The sequence below is a fragment of the Betta splendens genome, chromosome 12 (genome assembly GCF_900634795.4).
Source record: "Betta splendens chromosome 12, fBetSpl5.4, whole genome shotgun sequence".
Taxonomy (NCBI): domain Eukaryota; kingdom Metazoa; phylum Chordata; class Actinopteri; order Anabantiformes; family Osphronemidae; genus Betta; species Betta splendens.
The window spans coordinates 7,817,785-7,841,803 of record NC_040892.2 but is presented as its reverse complement, the minus strand read 5'-3'; the positions used below and the strand labels follow the sequence as shown (position 1 = coordinate 7,841,803).

Here is a 24,019-nt window from a genome sequence, read left to right as displayed (position 1 = left end):
AAGTATGTACAGTTCCTATACATACTTATTATTACATAGTAATGAACTCATTTTCAAAAACTGTTCTCTTTTCTAAAATGCACACTTTGATTTCATTTGCGTGAAACGACTGTGGTACAACTGAATGAACGAACTCCTCAGAGATGGAGACGTGTTCATTATTATGTTTGCATGCATGATAACAAAAAAAAAGCAGCCAAGTTATTTTAGTGTGTGGTTGATTAGTCAGCGTTCACATAATAGAAAGAACCACAGTTTAATTAGAAGTGACTGTGCGAGGGCAAGTCTTGTTCCTTGTTACGGCCACATCTGTCATCTGAGCTCTTTAAGAAGCTACGAAACCATCTACGTGGAAAGAGTTCCGTTTTGGTGCAGGGCATTTGAAGTTTTACGATAAAATGTATATTGTGGCATCTTTCTGTCAGTTTCCAGTGTGATGTGTGTGCACAAAATGTGTCAAGTGGATGACGAGCAGTCCGCTGTAGCGACAAGATAAGCTTTGTACAGCTCTCTAACACAGGGAGATGGTACCACTCCTCACTGCTTGAGGCCATTTACTCACAAGAACGCGTTTGCTTATGCTGCTCTGTCTCTCTGTATCTGCCTCTGTCTTGTACTCAAGCCGTGAAGTGATTGGCTCTCTTGTGGCTGTTTGTCTGTAGGATCAGTCTCCTATCTCAAGTACTTTATAGCGCCCGTTTGCGTTGTGCTTCTTTTGCCAAACAGCTGCCTCGCACTGAGAACTCCGAATTCATCTCTGTAGATCACAGGGATTTTAGCTGTCGCAGTGTCTCTGTTCTATGTCTGCTTGATGTTAGAGATACTGACAGGCTGGGTATTTATAGCACTTTGTGGTTCTTTAGTCTATTGGTTACACCTAAGGTGAACCTGATGCCTGCCAAGCCGTCTGCTAAAACATTCAGTTCAGATAGCAAGCTTTAAATGGAATGCTAAAAAATGCAGCAAACCACTGTAGGCAGAAGGTCACTTGAAGGATCAGTCTGACGTCTGTATGTTTGTGTTGGGAGCAGCGACCTTCTGTGTCTTACGCAAGTCTCTGTCTGGATGTGTGTGTACTGTCATATTATACTAAACCCGTCTAGCTATGGTAGGTTATCTAACTGTAGAAACAGAAGTAGTAGTAGTCTGCCTAAAAAGAGGGAGCGGCTCTCCACGAGGGAGACGAGGGAGAGGAAGCAGTGCTTGTGGCCTCAGCGTCAGGGGTGGAAGGAACAGGAGGGGTCCCCAGGATGATGTGTAGATGTGTGATTTCCCACTTTGTGATTACCCGCTACCTCACATGCTCTTGCTTTGCCTTCCTATAAAACCCTGTGTCAGGGTCAGAGCCTCAATTACCCTTCTGTCACATCAGTGGAATCAGGAAGCATCAGTTTATTGGATTCCTAGTCTGTGTATGCACATTGACACCAGGTCAATATCACAATTAGAGCTACAACTAAATATCATTTAGGTCATTGATTATCTGTTGATTAGGTTCTCAATTAATCAATCAGTTACATAAGAAACAATACCAGATGTGCTTGTCTGTGCAGCACCTTTTGTCAGTGCACCATAGCGTGCATGCAGTTTTCATGTTTCTCATTTCACAGTTGGGGCATTAAAAGCCTTCAGCGCAGTAGATAGATATGCAATAGATATTGTTCTGTTTATTTCCTGTGCCCTAAGACACTGGCCCATACAGCATCCGGTCTGTAACAGTGGAATATAGGGACTTTTTGTGTGCTCATCTGATTCTGTCTGGCGATGGAGATGCTTGTGTGCATTGTGTCTATGTGGGCGTCACAGGACAATTGAGTGACCTAGACCTTAGGGCTCCATCCATAGCATTCAATGCAATTCAGCTGAGCTTCTGTGCCAAGTGCTCCCATTAACCAGTTCCATTAGCTCGCTCAGTGCCCACTAAGCGACCCTGGGCCCATACTTAACCCATTCAGCTACCATTACTGGGCCAGGATAGAGGAATATATGAATATTCATAATAATGTTGAGGTCAGTAACAGCCCTAAGTCAGTGCACTTTGGTAAAAGGCTGCACTGTGTAACATTAAAACAGCCACATGCAGGTTCACACGTAAATTGCTGGTAATTTCATCTCCATTAAACACACATGCAGAAACGAAAGGAAGGGTGTGAAAAAGACCGTCAAATGCTGGAATAATGGAGTTATATTCAGTGGCTTGGTGGTAGTAAATATTGTAGCTGACCTCCTAGAGGTTTATTTAGACCAACCTTGTCTAAACTAGAATAAGAAATTTGTAGGTTAACTACCAGTAAGAATGAGTTTAGGACAGCAAAGAGAATGTAGATTGCAGGACATGTGGCACTAACACTGGACAGGGAGAACTTTAAAAGAAAGACTGTTATCGGCTTCATAGCTCAACAGGGGAGGTATTGAGGCCGGAGACTCGTAAATGTTTATGCCACCACACAATACTAATGGTCCCACCCTCTTTCAGCAGCACCTTCCAGGCTACTGGACTGTATTTGACACAGGATTGAGCCTTGCATCAAAACAGTTAAAGGAAAGACTCACCCTTAATTAGTAATGTGTGTATGAAGTGTGATTTATAAAACATAAACAACAGAGCTGAGTGTGAAATGATAAATGCTTTTGATCATCACACAGTATTTACAGTATCATCTGTTTACTTCTGTTGGCCAACAGAACTTCCCATGCAACCGTAGTTAACCTGTCCAGTATTTGGAAAGAGTGATGGAAAACACCCTGTTAGTTTCATATTTATATTCATTTGTCTCAAACAAAGTGATTACATCCATATGTTAATCAAATTTATACGGTCATTAAAGTCATTAAACAATAGAAGTAAAACAAAATGCCTATGTGAATTTCCTCTGCTTGTTTGATGAAGTCATGCAGCAATTCAATTCCTTTATACCAGTTCTTATGAAGATAATCCCAGTCTGGACATAAAAGGTTCTTCTCAGACTTAATATAGTTTAAGTAAAGGCACATAATGTTTAATAATCATAATCAGCATGACAGCATTTCATCATTCTTCCTACTAGAACAACTTTAACTGTTTCAGAGCTTAACTCCAATCATACTTCATCTACAAGCTGTGTGATTATTTGGCTGTGCAGATATAGGACTCTACTATCTCAGTAGCCTTGAGCATAAGTTTAGTAATTTGGTGTAAACTTTGTTATGAGTGTAAAACATTGAGTTTGTTGCCCTTCCTGTTTCTGCATCACATCCCATTTGTCTATCAAGGCGCAACGGCAGAAATCTTAGTCTTTGTGTGTGCACTACTACTGTTGCAACACATTGCTTCAAGCTACTATTTTTGTTGCTCTAAATGACAGCACGTGCAGACAGTAGGTTTGCACCATCACATTACTCTCATTACTCAAGAATACATACAAGACCCACTTAAGATGACTGTTACTTATGATAGAAACACGGTATAACGTATAACAACGGTATAAACATACGTCAAAATAAAAAAGGCAAGCGGTGCAGAAGCTTGAATAACATATTTGTCTTGGTGGAGGTGAGTTATATATTTATCCCTTTGATCCTCTCAGAAACAAAAGTATAAAGAAGACAACACCATACTAATAAACAGACTCAAGAATGCAAGGTGTGTCACCAAGAGATTAGATTGCATTTTTTCATATGTGCCTGTGAAATATTTTCATCCCCATGGATAAATCTAGTGCGGTCCTTCTTACGCATGGCATCGCACAATATTGAGTGGGAATAATGGGATTCAGTTGTTTATCAAGTTGGGAATCAGATCTCTTCATTTGCATTTTGAGTGTAATTCTCCTATTTTCTGAACATTTTATGCTAACAACCCTGGGGTGCTTCTGTGACTCGAATAGAAAACCGTGTACACTTCACCCAGCGGGACTTCCTGCCACCGCTGCCATGTCATGTCCTGGTTGGACCTAAGAGTAGCAGACAGCGCAAAGTTAGACCTCCTTTTGTTTATGTGACACAAACAGTAAAAACAGATGTCCAAACATGATGTTCTTATCATGTAGATGGCATGTGTTTGTTAGATGTGGTTCAATAGACCGTAGAGCAACTTTATAAGATTAGTTTAATAATTTAGTACTAGTATTATGAAATTGCTACTGCCTTGAACGCCAATTTAAAATGATTGACCCCTTATGTTTATATTAGGACTTGCTAAATTATTGAAAATACAACAAATCCAGTAATTGGATGTGTCCACGTCATTGATAGTTAGTTAAGTCAGATACCATAGATTGTGTGTAGCATCCACAGTGTTGTCCTGGATGCTCCCTGTGTTCTCATAGCCTCTTGTTCAGCAGCTGGGGAACGGAAGCACTGCTGGACTTCTTTCTCTATTACTCCTCAAATCAACCTTTAACCAAGGGCATGTTCCACATCGGGGCTTACTGCCTCCCCTGGCATCCTCGGACTGTAGCCTGACTTGTGCCTCTTGTTGATAACCCAGGACATTAAGATGATTCCCATTGAAACACAGCCAGCAGGAAGCCAAACCACTACAATGGAGAAAATAAATAATTCACTAAGCTCTTAACCGTTTCCTGTTTAATTTTTTTCCCCTTTCCTCTCCATTTTCTCCCTGCTGTTCGACTCACGTGCCCCAGGCTTGCATTCCTCTGTTGCTCCACTGCAGGTTTTGCCTGTGGAGATATGACACTTGGCGCTGTTTCCCTGTGGTTTTCGTTTTACAGTGTTGCAAACAGTAATTCACTCACTATGTTGTCGTTTTTATTATCAAATAAGGTTGTGCTCATTGCACAATGCTACAATAATCCATTTTCATGAATGCCTGCCTCATTTCTTAGTTTTTATGTACTGCCTAAATGTGCCTAGATTTACTATCAATACACTGTTAAGTGTTCCAAGCACTGGGAGAGCATTCCTTCAGAAGCCAAATATGCATGTTAAATCGTATTGTACAATCACTGGGCTGCACAGTGGGTATAGGGGCTGTGCCTTCATAAATCTGCTGGACCCCTACTAGACTGGCAACACTATTCTTTAGCCCTAAATAACTAAACATGCCTTAAAACTGTTCTTGCTTCCCTTTCTTACCAAAGCAGTGAGTAAGTACTTGCAGCTTGTCTGCTTGCTAGGCTTAGGCTAAGCTTTATATAATCTCTGCAGGCCCTTGGAAACATCTGAGTAAAGAGGGTCAAATGAACATTTTGGTCATACTTGTGCTGTGGGTTTAGGACCGGCCGTGTCTACATGTAGGTCAGTTGGCAGCAGTTGTCTATCGTTGTTTGAAATTTGGTACAGTTTTTAATGATAAGCTAAAGGATAATTAAACTTTTTAAAAACCTATAGAGGATGGATATCCCTCTAACTTCCATTCAACATTATCACAAGGAAAATCCAAACAATCTCCAATATTTCTAACTTAATACCTACATAACACACTGTCATCATTTGCTATAACTTGGCAAATATTATAGCATAGAGACTTATAACTGGCATTAAAAATGGAATTTGAATGTACAGCCTATGCATGACTATTCTTAACAAATCAAGTTTTACAGGCTGGTGCAGAATGAGTGTCATGTAAGTAATGGATTTCATCATCCATGAAATACATTATCTACAGTTTACTGTCCTCTTGTGCTTTGTGGAGCTGACATAAGTTTAACAATGTCTCATACGAGTTCTATTGGAGTTCTTCCTCCTTCCTCCTCAACAGCTGGCCCAGTGACCTTTATGACTCTTGGTGCAGCCTTTTAGAAGGCTCAGCATGTCCATATACGCAGGGCTTGCACGCATACACTTTCATTGAACGGCCCCTCACTTAAGGAGGTCACTAAGAGGTGACAGCTGTGTGTGTAACCTTAAGAACAGTGTCCCCTGTATCCCACCACCCTGTTTTCATCCTCTTCTGAAGTTAGGGTGTGGGGGCAGCGAGGGGCCCACCAGCTGTCCTGTATATATCACACCTGTACTGAACAAGATCCAGATCAATTTGCCCGTCTGTCAGCTCCTCGGTCAAATCTGGACAAGCTCAAATGTCGTATGTGTTTGGTCCATGTGGTGTGTCCTATAGATTCCTGTCAGCTTCTCAGAGCGTGGCGTTTTCTACTGTTTTCTAGATCAGATCCTTGTCTGTTTTAATAAACAGTTTACCATAACAAGCCTTAACTGTCTGGAAAGCAGCGTTTCAAATGCCTTGAGGTATGTCTCAATCTGACAGCCCTTCAGGAATTCAAAACCTTCATTTATTCATTATTCCTTTGTGTGAACATGTTTGTGTTTGTGGTGCATTAGATTCAAAGTTAGGATTTCGGAACTGATGGAAATAGTGACAACCACCTTAGTAAGACAAAGGAATTCCTGCAAGTAACCCCAGTTAAATCCCGTGTTATGTATGTATGTACAACAATATCAATTTAGGGTGTATTGAACAAAATTAACTGAGTTTTTGCCAGACACTTGTTAATTGTGTATGTGTGTTTGTATGTATGTCATTGTGCAATGAAGCTTCGAGACTTTACTCCACGTTGAAGGCTCCTGGGATCTGACTGCACCACAGCCTTGCGTAAGAGCTGGCCTAGGCTTTCTTCAAGAGCCCTTCTGACTGAAGTGTTTCTTTTTCATGTCCTACAGCCTTTCACGGCATCAATGTATTTAAGTAGTTTAAATTATCCTAAATAATTTAAACCTTCAGTATTTATTATAAGCAGTCTGATTTTCTAAAATCTGTGAGGTTTCAGTGCTGCATAGTGAGGCTCAGGGGACCTGTGAATCTTACAGCCTACTGGAAAGTGACTTGGGAATTTTAGCAAGTAACAAACTCTGTTCCAAAAAATGCTGAAGTGTCTATTTCACTGAAAACAAATATATATGACAACATTTTACCGGTACACAGGGTGTAGAAGGCAGCACAAAGGCCTAGACTGCAGAAAAAAAATGTTTACCGTGAGGTTTTTCACTCAGTCTGTGACTAGTCAGGTTCTGTGTAAGAGACATTACAACCAATGACATCACCGCCTCGTAACTCTAGCTAGCAGCAGGCAGGCAGCTGGGGAGAGCAGGAAGGATTGTTGGCCGGTCTCTGGTGGAGGGGCGGAGGATGGATGCTGAGCAACTCGCAACTTTGTTTTTTTGCTATGTTCATTTCTTCCTATTAATGATGTCATTTTTAAACTGGGTCAGACTTCTGATGAACTTTAGAGGAAGAGAGGATTGTTACAGTAGGTTCTAGGAATGAGGAAGTAACGTGGTAAAGTAGTATTAGCAAAGACTTGAAGGAACTAAACAAACAGCTAAGCCACAGGGTCTGCAATGGTGTCTGACCAGCTGTGTCAATCATGACTGTGACTCACTGAGTTGATGTCACTGTTTCTCAGGTCTGGGCTGTAAACTTGCACATAGTCCTTCTGTGTCTGTTCTTGGTCTGTTCGAGCTGGAGTAGAGTGAAAGCGTTCAGCGTATTGTGATGTTAACCTCATGGTCTATACTCGTGCCAGGAATAAGAGGATCAACAGGGTCAAACGAATGGGATTAATTCATATAGCGTCTGCTGCGCGATTGAAAGCATATGGCGCACGCTACACATTGCCACAAAGACAAATCCTGCCAGGATAGTGGTTTGGCTTGCGGCTGAACTGGGTAACACAGGTATGTAGAGCCCCAGGGTAGAAAAAACGTAGCGCACACAGACTGTGAGCCGTGGCTGTGCTGTTTAGACTATTTAAATGCACTGAAGCAGTACTGCTCTCCCTGCGGCTGTGCTACATTGATCCGGTTGAGTTGGACAGCTTGGACCTTTCTGCAGTGTCTCACTATCTCGTCTTTGTCTTTAAATTTTCTCTGAAATGTAGCTTGGCTGACTAGTTTTTTTTATACTGTGGTGAGGGTGTTTGAGGCTGGCACATCTGACACATGGCAGTTTTGAGACAGATTATTTTAATTCCTCAACGATTATATCTTGATTTATGTCAAAGTTGACGTATATTGTGTAAGCTACTTTTATTGTATGAGTCATTTGACCTGTATACACACTGAAAATCAGATCAAATACAAATAGATTAAAAGTGACACAGCAGCAACCCGGTGGTTAAATCTGCCTTCGAGCAGCAGAGGTTATTTACTAACACTTGCGAAACTGCTTGTGTTGGTTTATTTCTGCACAGCGCTGAGATAAAGGTTTTAAAAAAATGCAGTGTAGAACAAGAGGCTCAGGGGTCACACACACCTCACCCACAGGCATTGGTACTGGGAGGAAGCTTTCTCATCAGTATTTTTAATGAGACACCCGCACTCATCCTCGCCCGCATCAGCAAACTTTGGCTTTTGCTCAGAGTAAGGGATGATGAGGATTACGCTTGTGGAGAAGGAACAGTGGGGAGGATGTGAGCATGGCGTGTGGATCGATGGTCCAGATGAAAGCACAGCCTGGTTGGAAGTCTAGTCTGTGGTCTGATTGCTGCTCAGCATCTAGTGTTTTTGCGCTGATGTCTGTGGAATGCCTGATCCCATGCGAAGGACGATTACAGCTGATAGAGGTGTAATTTTGTCACTGATAATAAACCCACACTTCCTGCGGTTCCCGCTTCTGTTATTATTTATCTCCTGATTCAGTTTGTTTTCGGAGGAAGGGGCAGAGAGGTGAAGCGGGGCAGTCATTCAGCTATCCCGGGATGTGTCTGAGCACATCATGGACCGCTCCAGCTGCTCATCTAGCAAATTTATGTGTGAAACAAGAGCACAGATTATACCTCTGCCTGTTTCCTTTTCCCTCAAAAAATCATTCTCATACTTGTAGATGTAGATGTGTGCTGGTGTCTTCACTTGAGCATTTGGTTTTATCCAAGTGGCCTTGAGATACCAATTCCTCTGACTGCTTATACCATCTGTTTTTATCTAATTTCTCTTCCCCCTGAGATCTCTTCTCCCTGACTGACCACTTCCCTATTTTCCCCTTTGCCCACAGACTCGCAACGGTCCCATCTGTCCTCTTTCACCATGAAATTAAAGGACAAGTTCCATTCTCCCAAGATCAAGAGGATTCCCTCCAAGAAGGGCAAGCAACAGCAGCATGAGCCACCAGCCAAGGCCGCTGAGAAACCTGCCAACAAGGTGTGTGTACAGTCGTGTGCCGGAAAATCTATGTGTGTATTATGGGAAATCCATCTCTTTCCCACCCATTCTTTGTGTTTGTTTTTCCTATTTGTGAAACAACTGTTTTCCTGTCTGATGGATTGTGTCCCCTGTACGCTATTGTGTCAGTGTGTGTGTGGATTGGCCTTCTGGTTCCCACAGCTCCCCACTCAAGGCGGCGGCTGGCTGGGTTACAGCAGGTGTCTAAACCTACGAGGGCGTGAATGAAACTGGGCCACTTCCTGATAGACTTCAAGCCACTCCTTATGAAGGCTTTTTGTGTAATGAGTACAGAAAGGACACTGAAATAAAGACATGCAAATGTGGGAGATATAGTTCCTCTGTCACATACTGCCCAAAATTTAGAACATTCAAAGTGAAAGTGCACATACACCCAGTAAATTATCTTCTTTCTTTTCAAATTAAAAATGTCTTTGATTGTCTATGCACATGCTTACGATAAGTGTGCTGCTGAATTATCTGTTATTATCTGGCGAGTTCTGATGCATCCCATGAACCCACAGAAAGTTCCTCTTGCCCAACTATGGATGAGTTAATTCTCCTTTTCTCTCACCACACTCTTAATTTTGATTAAATTGTTAAAGGAGATCACAAATACTGTTCTTTTAATATTGATGTAAACACACACAAATTAAAGCTGTTGTTCAGCACTTTATTGTGGTCTGCATTGATTTATTTAGAAGTTAATGTGATGAAACAAGTTAAACAGACTGTGAAAGAGTAAAGAAACTAAAAGGGCCTGTTGCTGTGAAGCAAATATGACTCCAAGCCACATCACTTAATAGATGTGCTTTGAACTATGAGCAAACCACAGCGATATTAGAACCCCAACTGATGTAACAGATGAGAGACCGAATACATTGTTTGTGGTATTTTCTATCGGTTGTACTTCATGTTGTTTCCGTGTTTTATTTTGTCTTTTGACTTTTTCCCCTTTTCTAGAAGGTGAGTCGGCTCGAGGAGCATGAGAAGGAGGTGGTCAGTGCTCTGCGTTACTTCAAGACAATCGTGGACAAAATGGTCGTGGAGAAGAAGGTGCTGGAGATGCTGCCAGGCTCGGCTAGCAAGGTGCTGGAAGCCATCCTGCCTTTGGTTCAGGTTGATTTGCGGATACAGCACAGGTGAGTCACATGTTTTCATATAGCTGAATATTTGTTAGGGCTTTTGTGAGTCATTGCACAAGATACAGTAGAAACACTTGTGGGTCTTTTTACGCTGTGGAGACCTGACTTCATTTTTCAAATATCTTATCTGTTTAATAGACTCTTTTTCTGCAATAGACAAAATAATTTACAGTTTACTGTATATCAGTTGATCCTTTCCGTTCTCTCACATTATGACGTAATTTCTACATAACTGCTGTAAAGGCAGGACATGTTAAAACTACCACGGGCCGAGACAAACAGGAGACATCTCTTACGTCAAGACTTCCTGGACTTGATGCCTGAAGCTATTGACAGCACGTTTATGTGTGAATCACAATAGATGAAACATGTAATCAGGGATGCCTTCTTTGACAAAGAGAAATATTTACCTTTTAGATATACTCTACAGTATTGACTCAAAGCAGCTTTTTCTCATATTTCCTCATTTGCTCTTAGTCTGAAGCAACCTTAGACAAAAGTCAAGACATGTTAGAACTTCTCTTTCTTCGTCTTTATGCCTTTCCCGTCTATCATTACAGATGAATGTGAAGTCAGAAGCGACAGATGCTGTATCTCACAGCTTCAGCATTTAGAAGTCATTGATAGATTGTTGCTGTAACACCTCTTGGGAATTTAGACCTTTGGTTTAAAGTTGTCTCCTCCAGTAGATTAAAGTGGAATTATAGTGTCTTTCTGAATTCTTAAACTACAGGAAACCCTAAACCTTTTTGATAAAATTCTATTGTAATTTGTGTTTCACGCATTAAGAGAACTTTAAACTTTACAGATAAATAAAGCTGAGCTTTTAAGTCTATAGTGGTTGTCTATGTTAAATTAAATCTATGTTGCTCAAATAACCAGGTCGACAGTGGGTGTAGCTCCTACCTGTCAACACACAGTGTTACGCCGATCAAAGTACATATTTAACAAAGGTTTATTTTAACACTGGGCACTAAATGCTACGGAGTGTGTTATATTTTCCTCTTCCTGCTCAGCTCTGGCGTAACCTGCAGCCTTTAGCTGAAACAGTAATTCTGGGTCAGGTCTGTCTGTCCCTGAAATCCTTACTAGCTCCAGACTTCTTCTGCTCAGTTTGAAGCTAGGCTGTGTGGAGACAATTGATGGATGTTTCAGCTTGTGAAGTAGCTTCAGCGTGTTGGTACAGGCTTGTGCCACACCTTAGTGTCGGGACGAACTCCACTACTCGCTACAGGCAGAAACACCTCTCCTCGTCCTGTGAGGCTATACATTCTTCTGTTGACACTAGACAACATATTCCCAGTCCAAACATGTAATCAGTTATTCCTGCAGCTCATCCACATGCTTATATGTAGTTTTGTAGATAGACGTATGCCATGTGTTCTTGTTTCTTTGTGATTTTTCTCACCTCGTGTTGAATGCATGCTTTTCCTATTGATGTTTTTGTTCATGCCTCTATGTCTTTAATAATTTGTTAACTTATTTTTGTTTGACCCATCTTCTAATCTTCTACATTTGTTTTCTGTCTTCCTCCTCCCTCTGTTGCATTTTTCCTCTTGCTTTGTTCTACTCAATCAGTTCGGCGCTGTCCTCCTGTCATAACCGTGTATACCAGAGCTTGGCCAACCTCATCCGTTGGGCAGACCAGGTCATGCTGGATGGTATTGACTTGGAGGACAAAGAAAATGTAGCATCTGTCACCAGTGTCATCAAAGCAGTGCTGGATGGAGTAAAGGTACGCTGTCCACTGATAGAAGAAACGCTGCAGATGATGTTAAACACATCCTATAGTGGCAACTTATTAGGTTTTCACGATCAACCTCAGCTACACAACAACTAGACTGCATTGTTTTGTTTATATTTATATTGATATCCTAGTAAGTAAAATAAAATTGTTTAATACATAGATTTGACCTTTAATATTACTGAAACTCGTGTTCTATGATCAGGAATTGGTGAAGCTGACAATAGAAAAGCAGGAGCATCCATCGCCTACAACTCCTAACAAGCCAGCCCCACCTGCTACCAGGTAAGTACAGCTCCCCCGAATAAAGAAATTCACACAGTACTGTAGCTCATTCACTCAGACACTTTTATGTGTGTAGCACCGCATCACCGGAGATGCCCTTGATAGATCGGGAGCAGCAGGTCTCGCATAAGACGTCTCCGGCAGCTACACCTGCAGTGGCTGCCACTGAAGTACCAGATGAGGATGTGGCCCCACCCAAACCCCCCCTTCCTGAAGCCAAGATGGCAGAGCTCAGGTGAGGATGGGAAACGCAGTTAAAGTGCCGATATAAGGTTTTGTGGTATGGGTTTTGTTTTGCAGCTCTTTATAACACAACTGTTAGTTTCTATGTGTACGTTATAAATAGGAGATTGATTCTGTAGGCATTTGTCAACCAAGCAGTCTCCCTGCAGCCTCTCCTATAGTTGGCATTTTAGGTGTAGTAGTTTGTGTCATCTCAAATATCTGTTTTATTTGTTTGCAAGATTTTTGTGATCATTCACACACTAGGCATAAAAGCAGAAGTGCTGTTATAGCATCTATTTATTTATCACCAGTTGTGATTTCGAAATGTAGACTATTTTTAAAAAGTTTTCTGAAAATGGCTCTTACGCCATCATTGTCATTCATTAAATGAGGAATGAGAGTAGTTCTTGGGTATGAGTACATAAAGGGAACTTCCCCTTTCGAAAGCTCTTTCAAGTCTTTTTCTAGCTTTAAAGGTTTAAAAGCAAAAATGTTTTGGTGTAAATTCCACTTTCCAGTGTAGTTGTAAACTTCAAAACTTTCAAACCCCAAATCACCCACTGCTCTCACACTATGACACACTTTGGTTGTTTGTTTCTCTCTCTTCCTTTCTCACGTATTGTCTACCACATCTCTTTATTTCTTTCATATTTGGTTTCCCTTTGCATTCTGGGAACAGAGCACAGTTGAGTGCTGACGCTGGCCAAAGGAGATCCTCTGAAAAGGAGAAGTATGTTAGCTCATAGGATCATCTGTCTACGTAATAACCATAATAATATCACCCTAGACTGCCAGTAAAGCTTTTGGATTGGATGTATTTGTTTCTGACTTGCATGGTCGCATTATCCCAACATTTGTGTTTCCTCAGATCCCCTGCAAAAACTTGTCATCCAATAAGAAGGCCAAGCAGTGCATGAGAGTGTGTGACTGACCTATGCAGTGTCTGTTCTCACGCCTTCTGTTCCTTGCCTCAATTTGACCTAATATTAACCCATTGAGAATTTAGGTTTGACAAGCGAGGCAGCTTCATGTCATAGCTGAGAGTGGCTAACATGAACCACCCTCCCTTTCATCTCACTATTCCACAGGAGGGTTGAAATGTGTGCGTTCATGTATTCATACATTGGTTTGTGTGTGCATACATGTTTGAGAAAGTGGGTTTTGAAGCTTGCCTCATTGTCCATTTTGACCAAAAGGCCAAATCCTCAAACATACCTGTTAGTCATTCTGCTCTGTGGGGTTTCATTTTAACAGCCCTCCACCTGCTCTTCCACCTAAGAAGCGCCAGTCAGCCCCCTCGCCTACACGGGTGGCAGTGGTTGCCCCCATGAGTCGTGGCTCCAGTCTGCCTTGCAGTGTCCACAGACAGGTGAGAGCCCAACTAGATGTCATCATAATATATAAGTTACATACATAATATCAACCACTAAGACGTTTCCATCTGTAAAGCAGCAGGATTATGAGCAGGAGTTTCTTCAGAGGCGTTTCTCTGGGGGAAGTCAGTCATATGGGGGCGACTCCCCACGTCTGTCGCCCTGCAGCAGCATGGGCAAACTCAGCAAGTCTGATGAACAGCTCTCGTCCATGGAGCAAGACAGTGGTCAGTGTTCTCGTAACACCAGCTGTGAGACACTTGGTATGTATAAGATAGTTTGGTAGCTTTTTTTATTGAATTTACTTGTACAAAGTCTTGAATAATCTTTAACTTTTGTTTGCAATTTCAGACAATACCGAGCATTACGACCCAGACTATGACTTCCTCCATCAGGACTTGTCATCTGGGGAAAACTTGCCTCCGATACCAGTGGGGGGGTGTCTAAGCCCTCTGCCTGAATCTCACAGCGAGTCCTCTTCACCGGTCCCTGGGCAGCTTCCCTCGCATCCCCGCTTCAGTGCTCCTCCACCTCAGAACGCATCTGAGTACTGGTCAACCCAAGCCAACCTCACCAATCCCTCACTCTCTCGGGTCAGCGCACCCCCTGCACTTCCCCAGAAGCAGCGACGCAACACCCAGACATCGCTCTTCTCTGACGGGGGGTCCAGGGTGTTGTATGAGCGCTACCCCTCTCAATATGACAACTTGTCAGAAGAGGAACTGCATCCTACGCCACCATTCCCTCTCTTCACGCCCATCTCACCCATGCCCCAGACAAATGGGAGCGTGTTTGTCACCCAGTACGTAACCTGCGAGAATGCGGACGTCCACGGCAGCCCACCGCCACTCCCCGAAAAGAAAAGCAGACACAGTAAGTCGATTCAGATAAGTAGATGGGGTGAAAGGGAGCATAGCTGAAATCAAGGAAATAATCCACTGTGAAATGAGGCAGGAAGCGACTGTCAGGATATGCTACAATGGGTCTGGCTCCAGGGGCACCAGGGGCAACATTTGGTCATTTCCTGACACACCTGCTGCATCACGTCCGTTTTAGCTACTGTATTATGTCATTCCATGCACTCAGCTTTTCTTGTATGCTAAACCGGTTTCAAGTGGCATTCCACAGATTTTATACAAAAACTCGATATAAGCAGTAGAGGTTGTAATGATCTAATGCATCTCCTCCTTTTAGTTCTCCAGTATATGCAGTTCGTGGAAGACTACTCCGAACCGCAGCCCTCTGTGTTCTACCAAATGCCGCAGAGCGAGAGCATTTATGAACAGCGTAACAAGCGCTTCCAGGAGGTCTATGGCTTCAATGACTCCTTCAGCAGCACTGACTCGGTCCACGAACCGATGCAGCCCCCAGCGTTGCCCCCAAAGCAAAGGCAGCTGGTAAGAAAGCCCTCCGGTCTGTGTGTGTAATGCGTGTGTGAAGAATCTAAGTACAAAGGTTAATATGAACTGGTGTCCTGGCATTACTCGCTCACTTCACTGTAATGTAGACTGAAATCTTCACTGATTACATTCCTGGCTATGAGATTATTCATAGAGTCTCATATGAGCAGCTCAGTGTTTGTCCCCGTGTCTTACTGCTGGATGCTGGATGGGAAGGAACATCTAGGAAGCAGTACAGGCTCCATCCTGGGGCTAAAGTATACTCCAGTGGTAATCCCCATCAATTTTATCTCAAGTCTCCTTCTATCTACTTATCTCTCTCACCTATTAATTCCCTCCTCCCTACTCCATCTCCCTTCCTCGCTGTTTTTGTAACCAAAGCAGACAACTACGCGTACATGGAGGTGTTCATTGTTAGCGGCAGATAAGCCTGGCCATTATCAGGCCCCCATCAGATCCAGTGCACTTATCTTAATCTAGGTTGGCGTCTGGGTTAATTGAGACAAGAGTCTGACATTGAGTCAGTGGGGAAATACAGGAAGAGTCAAGATAGTCTCAGTCACAACAATAGAGGGTCATGCAGTCATTCGTGGTGATTTGTACTATTAAAGAGAATGAATTTGGGAAACGAGAGCCAGTCAAGGCAGGTAATTTATGACAATAAGCATTATTTAATTATGTTAATGATCACAATTGAGCCGCTTTTAGCTCTTCCATATTCCTTAATAGCTAAAGGTGGGACAGATAAAAGCCTTTGGCTGAGTGGCAGTTCACGCAGGCCACCTCAGCCTTCTGTCATTGTCCAGTGTCTTCCTTGTGCCACCACAATAATGTATTTGGAGTATGCAGGTTTTATTTATATCTTCGCTCTGTCTGAGCGTACAGTCAAACTGTGCTCATCTCTGCTCCTGCTGCAAGGTCTAATCTGGCCACATGTTTTGGACTTGATGAGCTTGTGGCCCAGTGGAATAAGCCTGTTTGCCTCCTCCATAAACCCATGTTCCAGGCTTACGTTTTGGCGACTTTACACAGCTTTGCAAAAAAAAATAAATAAATTATTGCATCTGCTGTGTGTGTATGGAAGTGACGTGAAGAAAACAAAACGTACTGAGCCTGCAATGTGTTGAGACTGGCCTGGTTTCTGAAAAGCCCTATAAGCTCATGATATTAAAAAAGGTTTATCAGACTGCCTTGCGTGACCTGTGCCCCTCACCTCTAGTCCTGAGCTTTTTAGGAATAACTTAAACATGTCAGTGTACTCATGTTTGGGACACCTGAGGAACTGTAGTCTGCTCAGTGTCTTTAGATTCACATCCAGTGAGCTGATGCTTATTGTCAGAGCTATCAGAATCCGCCTTTCAACACTTTGACTCACGACTTTGAAATCTGCTCTAATTCAGCCTTGCTTACTAGTATAATCAACTTTTTTTCTTTTTTCTCTCCTAACACCTCTCTACCCTCCTTCCTTAACCCCCATCTCTCCTCCTCCCTTTCATTCGATATTCTGCACTTTTCTTTCGCTTGGTTTCCACCTCAGGCCTCCCACTCTTCCTCCCCCTCTTCCTCCTCCTCCTCTTCCCTCTCCTGCCACCTCCAGCCGTCTGTAGCGGCCATGGAGGAGGTGGGCTCTGGGCTGGGCCTCAGCATGTCCATCTCTAACTCCTGCCTGATTGGCCAAGCATCCTTGACCACGCCCACGGTGAGTCCCCCCGGACCCCCTCCCATCCTCTCGTATCCTCCGCTCCAGCGTGGTTGCTGTGTGGTCCTGGACTGGTCCGAGCGTGATTTGACCTGTGTGTGTGTGCTCCATATGTGACACAGTCTGTTCATCCACCCCTGACCCATTTCAGGTTTCTGATGAGGCCACCAGTTGAAGGTCGGTGGTTTGGTTGCCGTGTCGTCCCTAAATTCTTCATCCACCCATCCAGTTGTTTTGACAGTGATTTTCTTCTGTGTGTCACATGTGCGACGGTTTGCGTTTTGTTATTTTTTCGTAGCTGTTGCTTTAAATGTGTGCTCTATGTGGTCACGAGTGTGTGAGGTTATTTGTTGTGGCTCTCTGTAGCCCCTGGCTTGTCTTTTTGTGTGCACTGAAGCATTCCTCCACAAGACAGGTTATCTGTACCTTCCCCCGTTTCCACTTTGCTTGGCTGTGAGTTATGAGATTTAAACCATCAACAGGTGTTTGTTAATGAGTAAGCATCATTAAATACTGAAATATTTGGACTTGGGCACCAGAGCATCCTTAGCATGCTATAGTGGTTTTGTCAGTATTCGGGTGGTCTTTGACCCATGATGACCCTAATGTGTCCTAGACACTCAAAGACTTGACATGGACCTTTCTCAGTGTATCTCCAGTGAAATTGACCTGATGGAAAGCTCATCTGTCCTGCATTTGCTCCTCGGTCTTCCCCTCTCTCTCCTCTTCCTCATCTTCCGCTCTAGGTTTCTGTCTACATTCTCTCTGCATTCTGTCTGTCCGTCCATTTCCTCCTCCCTCAGCGCCATGTCGTAGTTCCCTCCTCCTCCCGGAGAGCGCACACATTTCCACACATTTCCACACGTCCCATTTGTCTTTTTCTGTGGAATGTTTGCATTCCTCAACTCTTTGGGGCATTATGTTTTTGGGGGATGTTATGGGGGAGGACATGCCAAGAATTCAGCATGTGTTGAGTGGACAGAGAAAGAAACTAGCTGCAGTGAACACGATTCCCTAGATTTCAGTGTTTTCTATGGAGAAAAGCCCCCGGCTGTGTGTGAACACGTGCATTCTGTGCGTGTGCGTCAGCACCAGTCCTAATCAGTGTATGTTGTGTTTTGTACTGGTATGCTGGAACAGGGCTGGTATGTGCAACATGTTAAGACAGGTTGCTGCTACCTCCCTGCTGCCAGCCGTCTCCTCAGCTGTCCACACTAAAAATGTTATTGCGTAAACACACAGTCTGAGTTGATGCTAGCTGATCTGTGTATTCCTCCTACAGATTATCAGTTTTCATGCTACCTCATTGTAGGTGTTTTGCTTGCCACCAGTTTCACTTTCACATTTTTGGGTGTTTGCAAGTGATCAGTGCATTTCATGTTGAGGCACATCACTCCCATAGTCCAGGGTTACTAGATGTTGGAGTAGGAGGCAAACTCTTTCCATCCTTTTTATTTCATGTTGTATAGCTTCTTTTCCTATCTGCTCTATCTTTACCTCTTTAACTCTGTAGTTCTCTCGTCTTTTCTTTCCTCCTGCTTTTGTTCTTTCCACCAATTGCAGAGCTTGGACCAGGTTACCTTGACCAATGCCACCATTCTGGATGGCAGTGGGGGTGGGCCAAACGGTTCCCTGGCCGGCTCCATGGGCTCTGTGGCTGTCTGTCTTCCTTCTGAGTCTTCTCTCACTGATTCTCTCCACACCTCAGCGGTGAGCTTGCAATGGACGGGATTCAGAAGCACAAGCAGGATATTTACATCAAATATGTCTTCTGTGAGCCCTTCCCTTGACAGATTGGTGTTACATTACAGCACTCGGCTATTCTCAGATGATAACATAATGGCTCAATCTCGGGGGCTTCTAGTTGTCGTTATCACAGCCCACAACTGTTTGCTGTGTGATTAGTGGTTCTAAAAGATTCACACTGGAGCATGTTGCACTGCATGTTCTTGTTTGGCCAATAAAGACTATTGCCTTTAGAAATTGTGCACTTCAGTGCCACCTGGTGGTTGAGCTGAAAACACATTTCTCATTGTACAAAATCAGATCTCTGCTCGTCGCTACCTCTCTTCCTTGCTTACAAACATGCGTCCGACGTTCGTCCCAGTCTGAGCAGTCACTCTGTGCCCCTCTCCGCTGCCTCACGCCTCGGTTTGTATCCCTCCTCTTTTCCCATAGAGTGAGAGTGCTAATGACGAGGGCGGCGAGGGGGAGTACGTCAACTTGTACTCATCCAGCCAGGCCAATGGGGAGCTGCCTCTCTCCCTCAGAGTAAGTAGCTGTCCGCCACAGGTACCGAAAGGTCAGTTCCATTTACACATCTCATCACTTCAGGATATGAATCAGTTCAAAAGTGGCAAAGGATTTGAAGCAGAACTGCCTGTTTGACTGGCAGACATCACCCCCACCACTCGCGTGTTGCCCTGAGCAGCTCTTATTGATTCATGTCTTGAACTGATGGTACAGAAATGGAATGTGAATGCAGTCAAACCTGACTGGGCATGACTTCGGGTTCGGGTTCCCCCTGCGGGGGACTCGTGGCGTCCATCTGTACATGGTTCTGACTGCCGGGCTGCTGATTGCTGTCTGTCTGGCTGCGCTTTAACTGTAACCGCAATTTAACTTTACTCCGATCTAGCACCTGACTTGTTGCAACTCCAGAAGGGATTCTCAGTGCTTCACAAGTTTTCAGTTTTCCAATAACATTCCTCATAACAAGCTTATGTGCAGCTGTGCATGTGGGACAGTGCACGTGTGTGGTGTGTTGAGACTCCTTTAGGTCAGGAGGCATGTTAAGATGTGGTGTATGTCAGTGCAAGTGAGAGTGAGACCAAAAGTCTGTAAATGGAAATGTGGCCCTACTTGTAGTTCTGTCTTTGGTGGCGTTTCAGTGTGAGTGACCTCTTTCTGGTGTCTTTCTGTTTTAAAGCTGCATTTTACATATCAACCATTTCCACCTACTTTTCCTCATCTCAGTGGGGATAACGTCCTCTGTCAACATAGTGTTAGTCTGTGCAAAGCATCCATCCTTTTCTCCAGCAAATGTCCTGAAGGTCTTGTCAATAGCAATACTCACTGCATTGAACCATTTGCCACTGATTTTCCATGTGTCATGCTGTGCACTCGTTGATGACTTTTCCATCCACTGATCAGGAAACGATCGCAGCCGATGATGTACTCCAGGATCCCAGCCCTCCAATGCCATCCACCAATAACAAAGAGGCTTTGGATAAAGAAAGGTACTCATATAGTCCATATGCTACGTCCGTACTGTTAAAGTTACTCATAATTTGCAGATCTTCTGTTGTTAATGGGTTATTTGTTTTTGTTGTTCTAGGAGGCAGAAGTCACCAGAGTCAGCTGGAAGTGATGAAGAGGATGTGGACGAGCTTTCTCTTATAGACCACAAGGAGATTATGAACAGGATAACACTAAAACAAGAAGTAAGACAGTCTGCGCTTCTGATGCTGTTTACTGGTTTTAGAGGGCTGCTATAACAGCAGCACCTGCATGGAAAGCACATTTTATACTGTCAGTCCAGCACCAGCTAAAGATGAGAACTCAGATCCTCAGATGCATCACTGCCAGTCACTGGTGCCCTCTGGAGCGGAGTCTCTGGAATTGCAGAGATGAAGCTGCCAAACCGCCCTCCTCCTCCTCCTCCCACACCTCCGCCTCCTTTGTGCTGTGTGGTGCAGTCTGACAGACAGATGTGTGAAACTGCTGCCTGCCACTCTGCAAGGTTAGGGACAATGTGACAGCAGCGTTTTACAAAAGAGATTTCAAAAGATTTTTTTAGCTGTGGTGACATGTAGAGGCATGACGGAAGACACACTGCAGTTTTGATGCTCTTATTAGACACGAGTCTGTCTTTCTTCGTCATCAGAGGAGCTGGTGCAGGACGGAGAGAGGTGGGGGCCGTTTTGAGGGGGCAGAAACAGACGTGAGGAGAAAGGTGCAGGCTGTATTCGGGCTAGACTGCATCAGTGGTTATTGAGTGGTTATTGCTCTCACACCGGTGTTTCAATGGCTTGTCTTCTCCAATTTTCCACACCTCACGTGCGCTCCTTCATTTTCCCAGAATGACGATGGTCCTGATGTTCGTGCGGGATCAGGAGATATTTTATTAGTCCACGCTACAGAAACAGACCGCAAAGGTATGGTGCCGATCACAGACACGCTTTGAACCTAAATATTTGTTGTGTGCATCTGAGTGTGGTGCAGCGGTTACTCAGACCTGCAGGCATTTTATCTTGCAAGACAAATTTATTTTTATTTGTGCAGTGTGATTTGTAGCTTTGCTGGCATGGTATTACTTTCCTAATCTCCTCTGAGTGGCATTTTAAATAGCCTGAGTCTGTGTGGTTCAGTTATTTAGGGTTATGTAGCCTTCACATGATGGGAAGCTTTGCTTCATTAATTGGAAAGTCTGACTGCATGTCAACTGAAATGTGGCACTTTCTTATCTGTTTTTGCTTTACAGATCTCGTTTTGTACTGTGAAGCCTTTCTGACTACATATAGGACGTTTATAACCCCAGAGGACCTCATTAAGAAGCTACACTACAGATATCCTTTTCAAATCACTCTGTGTCACAGCTTAATCTCTGCTCAGCTATTTAGTTTATCTCTATTTACCAAGAAACAACATTATCTTGTTTGCTCTTATTCGGCTTTTATTTATAAGCAGTCATAGATGTCCACAGCAACACCACCATCTTTTACTTATTGATACCGATGCCTAAATTAAAGCTGGGACTATTTTATGGCTCCTCAAGAGACTCTGATATTCCTTCAAGACTTTCCTGCTATGATCTGGATCAGTGGTGGATCTAATGCTTTGTGCAGCTCATTAGTTTGTGAATCAGTGGTTGTGGTTGTTTTATGTCTTCATGCAATAAGGTTACAGGTTAAAAGTAAATTTATTGAAATTTATCTTTTACTGAAGATAACACCTTTTTTCTTGTATTTCCTGAGCTATGCTGAGTTGTGCTGTGTGCACAAGGAGCAAGGCTGCATCTTTTAACGAAGCATCACTCTTTTTCATTGTAAAGCAGTTTTTGGATGTTATTATACAAAATCGATTGTTTTATTGTCCTTAACCACAAAGCACATATACTAGGTTCTGCCACAGCCCAGACACGTTCAAGAAGCGAGTCAGCAAGAACACATTCTTTGTGTTGGTTCGTGTGGTGGATGAGCTGTGGTGAGTAAGACTATCTCAGTAGAAACAGAATGTCAGAAACAAGCAAGTATATAAAACACATTTAATCATATAAGCCTGCTAACCCTCCTCTTCTCCGGTCCTCAGCCTTGTGGAGCTGACAGAGGACATTCTGAAGCAGCTCATGGACCTGGTGTTCACGCTGGTGTGCAATGGCGAGCTCAGCCTTGCTCGCGTGCTCCGCAAGAACATCCTGGACAAAGTGGAGCAGAAGAAGCTGCTGCGCTACACTAACTCACTCAAGCCCCTCGCTGCTCGAGGGGTCTCTGCAAGGTACGATGGTGTCTGAGGTCTGCAGTTTGTGAGAGTGGGTTGTGCTTATTCTTGACTAGGATGGTGGCTCTCCTGCCATTCTCAGTATCAGTGTCCTCTGATATAGCAGAGTCTTTTAGTATGTTTCTGATAGACCGTCCGTCATAACCTCCGCCTTTTATTGATCATCGTTTCTTTCACGGAAACAATAATTCATGCTGCACATTGTTTTTCCCCTGAGCATTTTCATTCATCTGACCTTCGTTGGGTTAAGTTAATGCAGCCAATCTATCGGTTCAGAGGATACAGGACAGAAGTTCAATTTGTTAAAATGCAATTCTGTTTTAACAGGCCGGGAACTCTTCATGACTTCCGCAGTCACGAGATTGCCGATCAGCTCACTCTACTTGATGCTGAACTCTTTTATAAGATTGAGGTAAGCTGCTCCAGTTTGTCATTGGTGCTTCCACTGAGCTCTATCAATTGAATCCAATTATTTACTCGCCTTGTTTTCCTTCAGATTCCCGAGGTGCTGCTTTGGGCCAAGGAACAGAATGAGGAGAAGAGTCCCAACCTAACTCAGTTCACAGAGCACTTTAACAACATGAGCTACTGGTGAGACTAAAACTATTAACCTCCTACCTTCACATCTCACCGTCTGTAGGTGGAAATATTGACTTCTGTCTATACTTTATAACTGTTTCCTATTGTTCCACAGGGTCCGCTCTTTGATTATTCAGCAAGAGAAGGCCCAAGACAGAGAGAAGCTGCTTCTCAAATTCATCAAGATAATGAAGGTTCCTTCACTTCAATATCCTAAAACATCCTAAATAACTTGTTGTGTGTTTTCAGTTGTTTAAAGCTGTCACTTTTATTTATTACAGCACTTAAGAAAGTTGAATAATTTCAACTCTTACTTGGCAATACTGTCCGCCCTGGATTCTGCCCCCATCAGGAGACTGGAATGGCAGAAACAGACGTCAGAGGTGAGAGATGTGGAGTTATACCACATAGAAGCACAAGAAAGGTCCTGTAATTGTAGTTGTCAAGATCTTTATCTCCATCTCATTCCTTATATTCTTCCTCAGGGGCTGGAGGAATATTGCACATTGATTGACAGCTCCTCCTCCTTCAGAGCATACAGAGCTGCTTTGGCTGAGGTGGAGCCTCCATGCATCCCGTACCTGTACGTAAATGAGTATTAACTTGTCTGTGGCATTCAAACCAAAACTGAGCTGAACTTTTACAAATTATTTTGTCTGTCCTCTTTCCCCTCTCAGGGGTCTCATCCTTCAGGACCTGACTTTTGTCCACCTGGGGAACCCTGACCTCATTGATGGGAAAGTGAATTTCTCCAAACGGTGGCAGCAGTTTAACATTCTGGACAGCATGCGGCGCTTCCAGCAAGTGTAAGAGTAGTTGGAATTAATCTATAATAACAAGATATATGAATACAAAGCTTTTTTACAATCAATCACAGAATACAAGTAGTATAATACTGGCATTGTTTGCTACTGGCAGGCAATATATTTACCTACTTAAAGCTTCATAAAACATTG

General features: G+C 43.4%; 1 protein-coding gene across 10 annotated transcripts in view; it reads left to right on the top strand.

The window, feature by feature from the left end:
• rapgef1b (Rap guanine nucleotide exchange factor (GEF) 1b) overlaps positions 1-24,019 on the top strand; it is a 31,618-nt gene that overhangs the window by 6,350 nt on the left and 1,249 nt on the right. For 2 of the 10 annotated variants that reach the window (XM_055513295.1, XM_055513292.1), the window contains exons 2-26: positions 8,948-9,093; positions 10,078-10,256; positions 11,838-11,994; positions 12,209-12,288; positions 12,365-12,523; positions 13,193-13,243; positions 13,768-13,882; positions 13,963-14,149; positions 14,238-14,759; positions 15,081-15,283; positions 16,824-16,985; positions 18,549-18,695; positions 19,164-19,256; positions 20,139-20,224; positions 20,323-20,428; positions 21,067-21,142; positions 21,469-21,557; positions 22,102-22,190; positions 22,296-22,481; positions 22,812-22,896; positions 22,981-23,075; positions 23,179-23,257; positions 23,345-23,446; positions 23,549-23,646; positions 23,741-23,869. In XM_055513295.1, coding sequence (XP_055369270.1) covers positions 8,948-9,093; positions 10,078-10,256; positions 11,838-11,994; positions 12,209-12,288; positions 12,365-12,523; positions 13,193-13,243; positions 13,768-13,882; positions 13,963-14,149; positions 14,238-14,759; positions 15,081-15,283; positions 16,824-16,985; positions 18,549-18,695; positions 19,164-19,256; positions 20,139-20,224; positions 20,323-20,428; positions 21,067-21,142; positions 21,469-21,557; positions 22,102-22,190; positions 22,296-22,481; positions 22,812-22,896; positions 22,981-23,075; positions 23,179-23,257; positions 23,345-23,446; positions 23,549-23,646; positions 23,741-23,869 — 3,421 coding nt within the window. The remainder of the gene's footprint in view (positions 1-8,947; positions 9,094-10,077; positions 10,257-11,837; positions 11,995-12,208; positions 12,289-12,364; positions 12,524-13,192; positions 13,244-13,767; positions 13,883-13,962; positions 14,150-14,237; positions 14,760-15,080; positions 15,284-16,823; positions 16,986-18,548; positions 18,696-19,163; positions 19,257-20,138; positions 20,225-20,322; positions 20,429-21,066; positions 21,143-21,468; positions 21,558-22,101; positions 22,191-22,295; positions 22,482-22,811; positions 22,897-22,980; positions 23,076-23,178; positions 23,258-23,344; positions 23,447-23,548; positions 23,647-23,740; positions 23,870-24,019) is intronic. The other 8 variants (XM_055513293.1, XM_055513294.1, XM_055513296.1 and 5 more) reach the window with 8 other exon arrangements.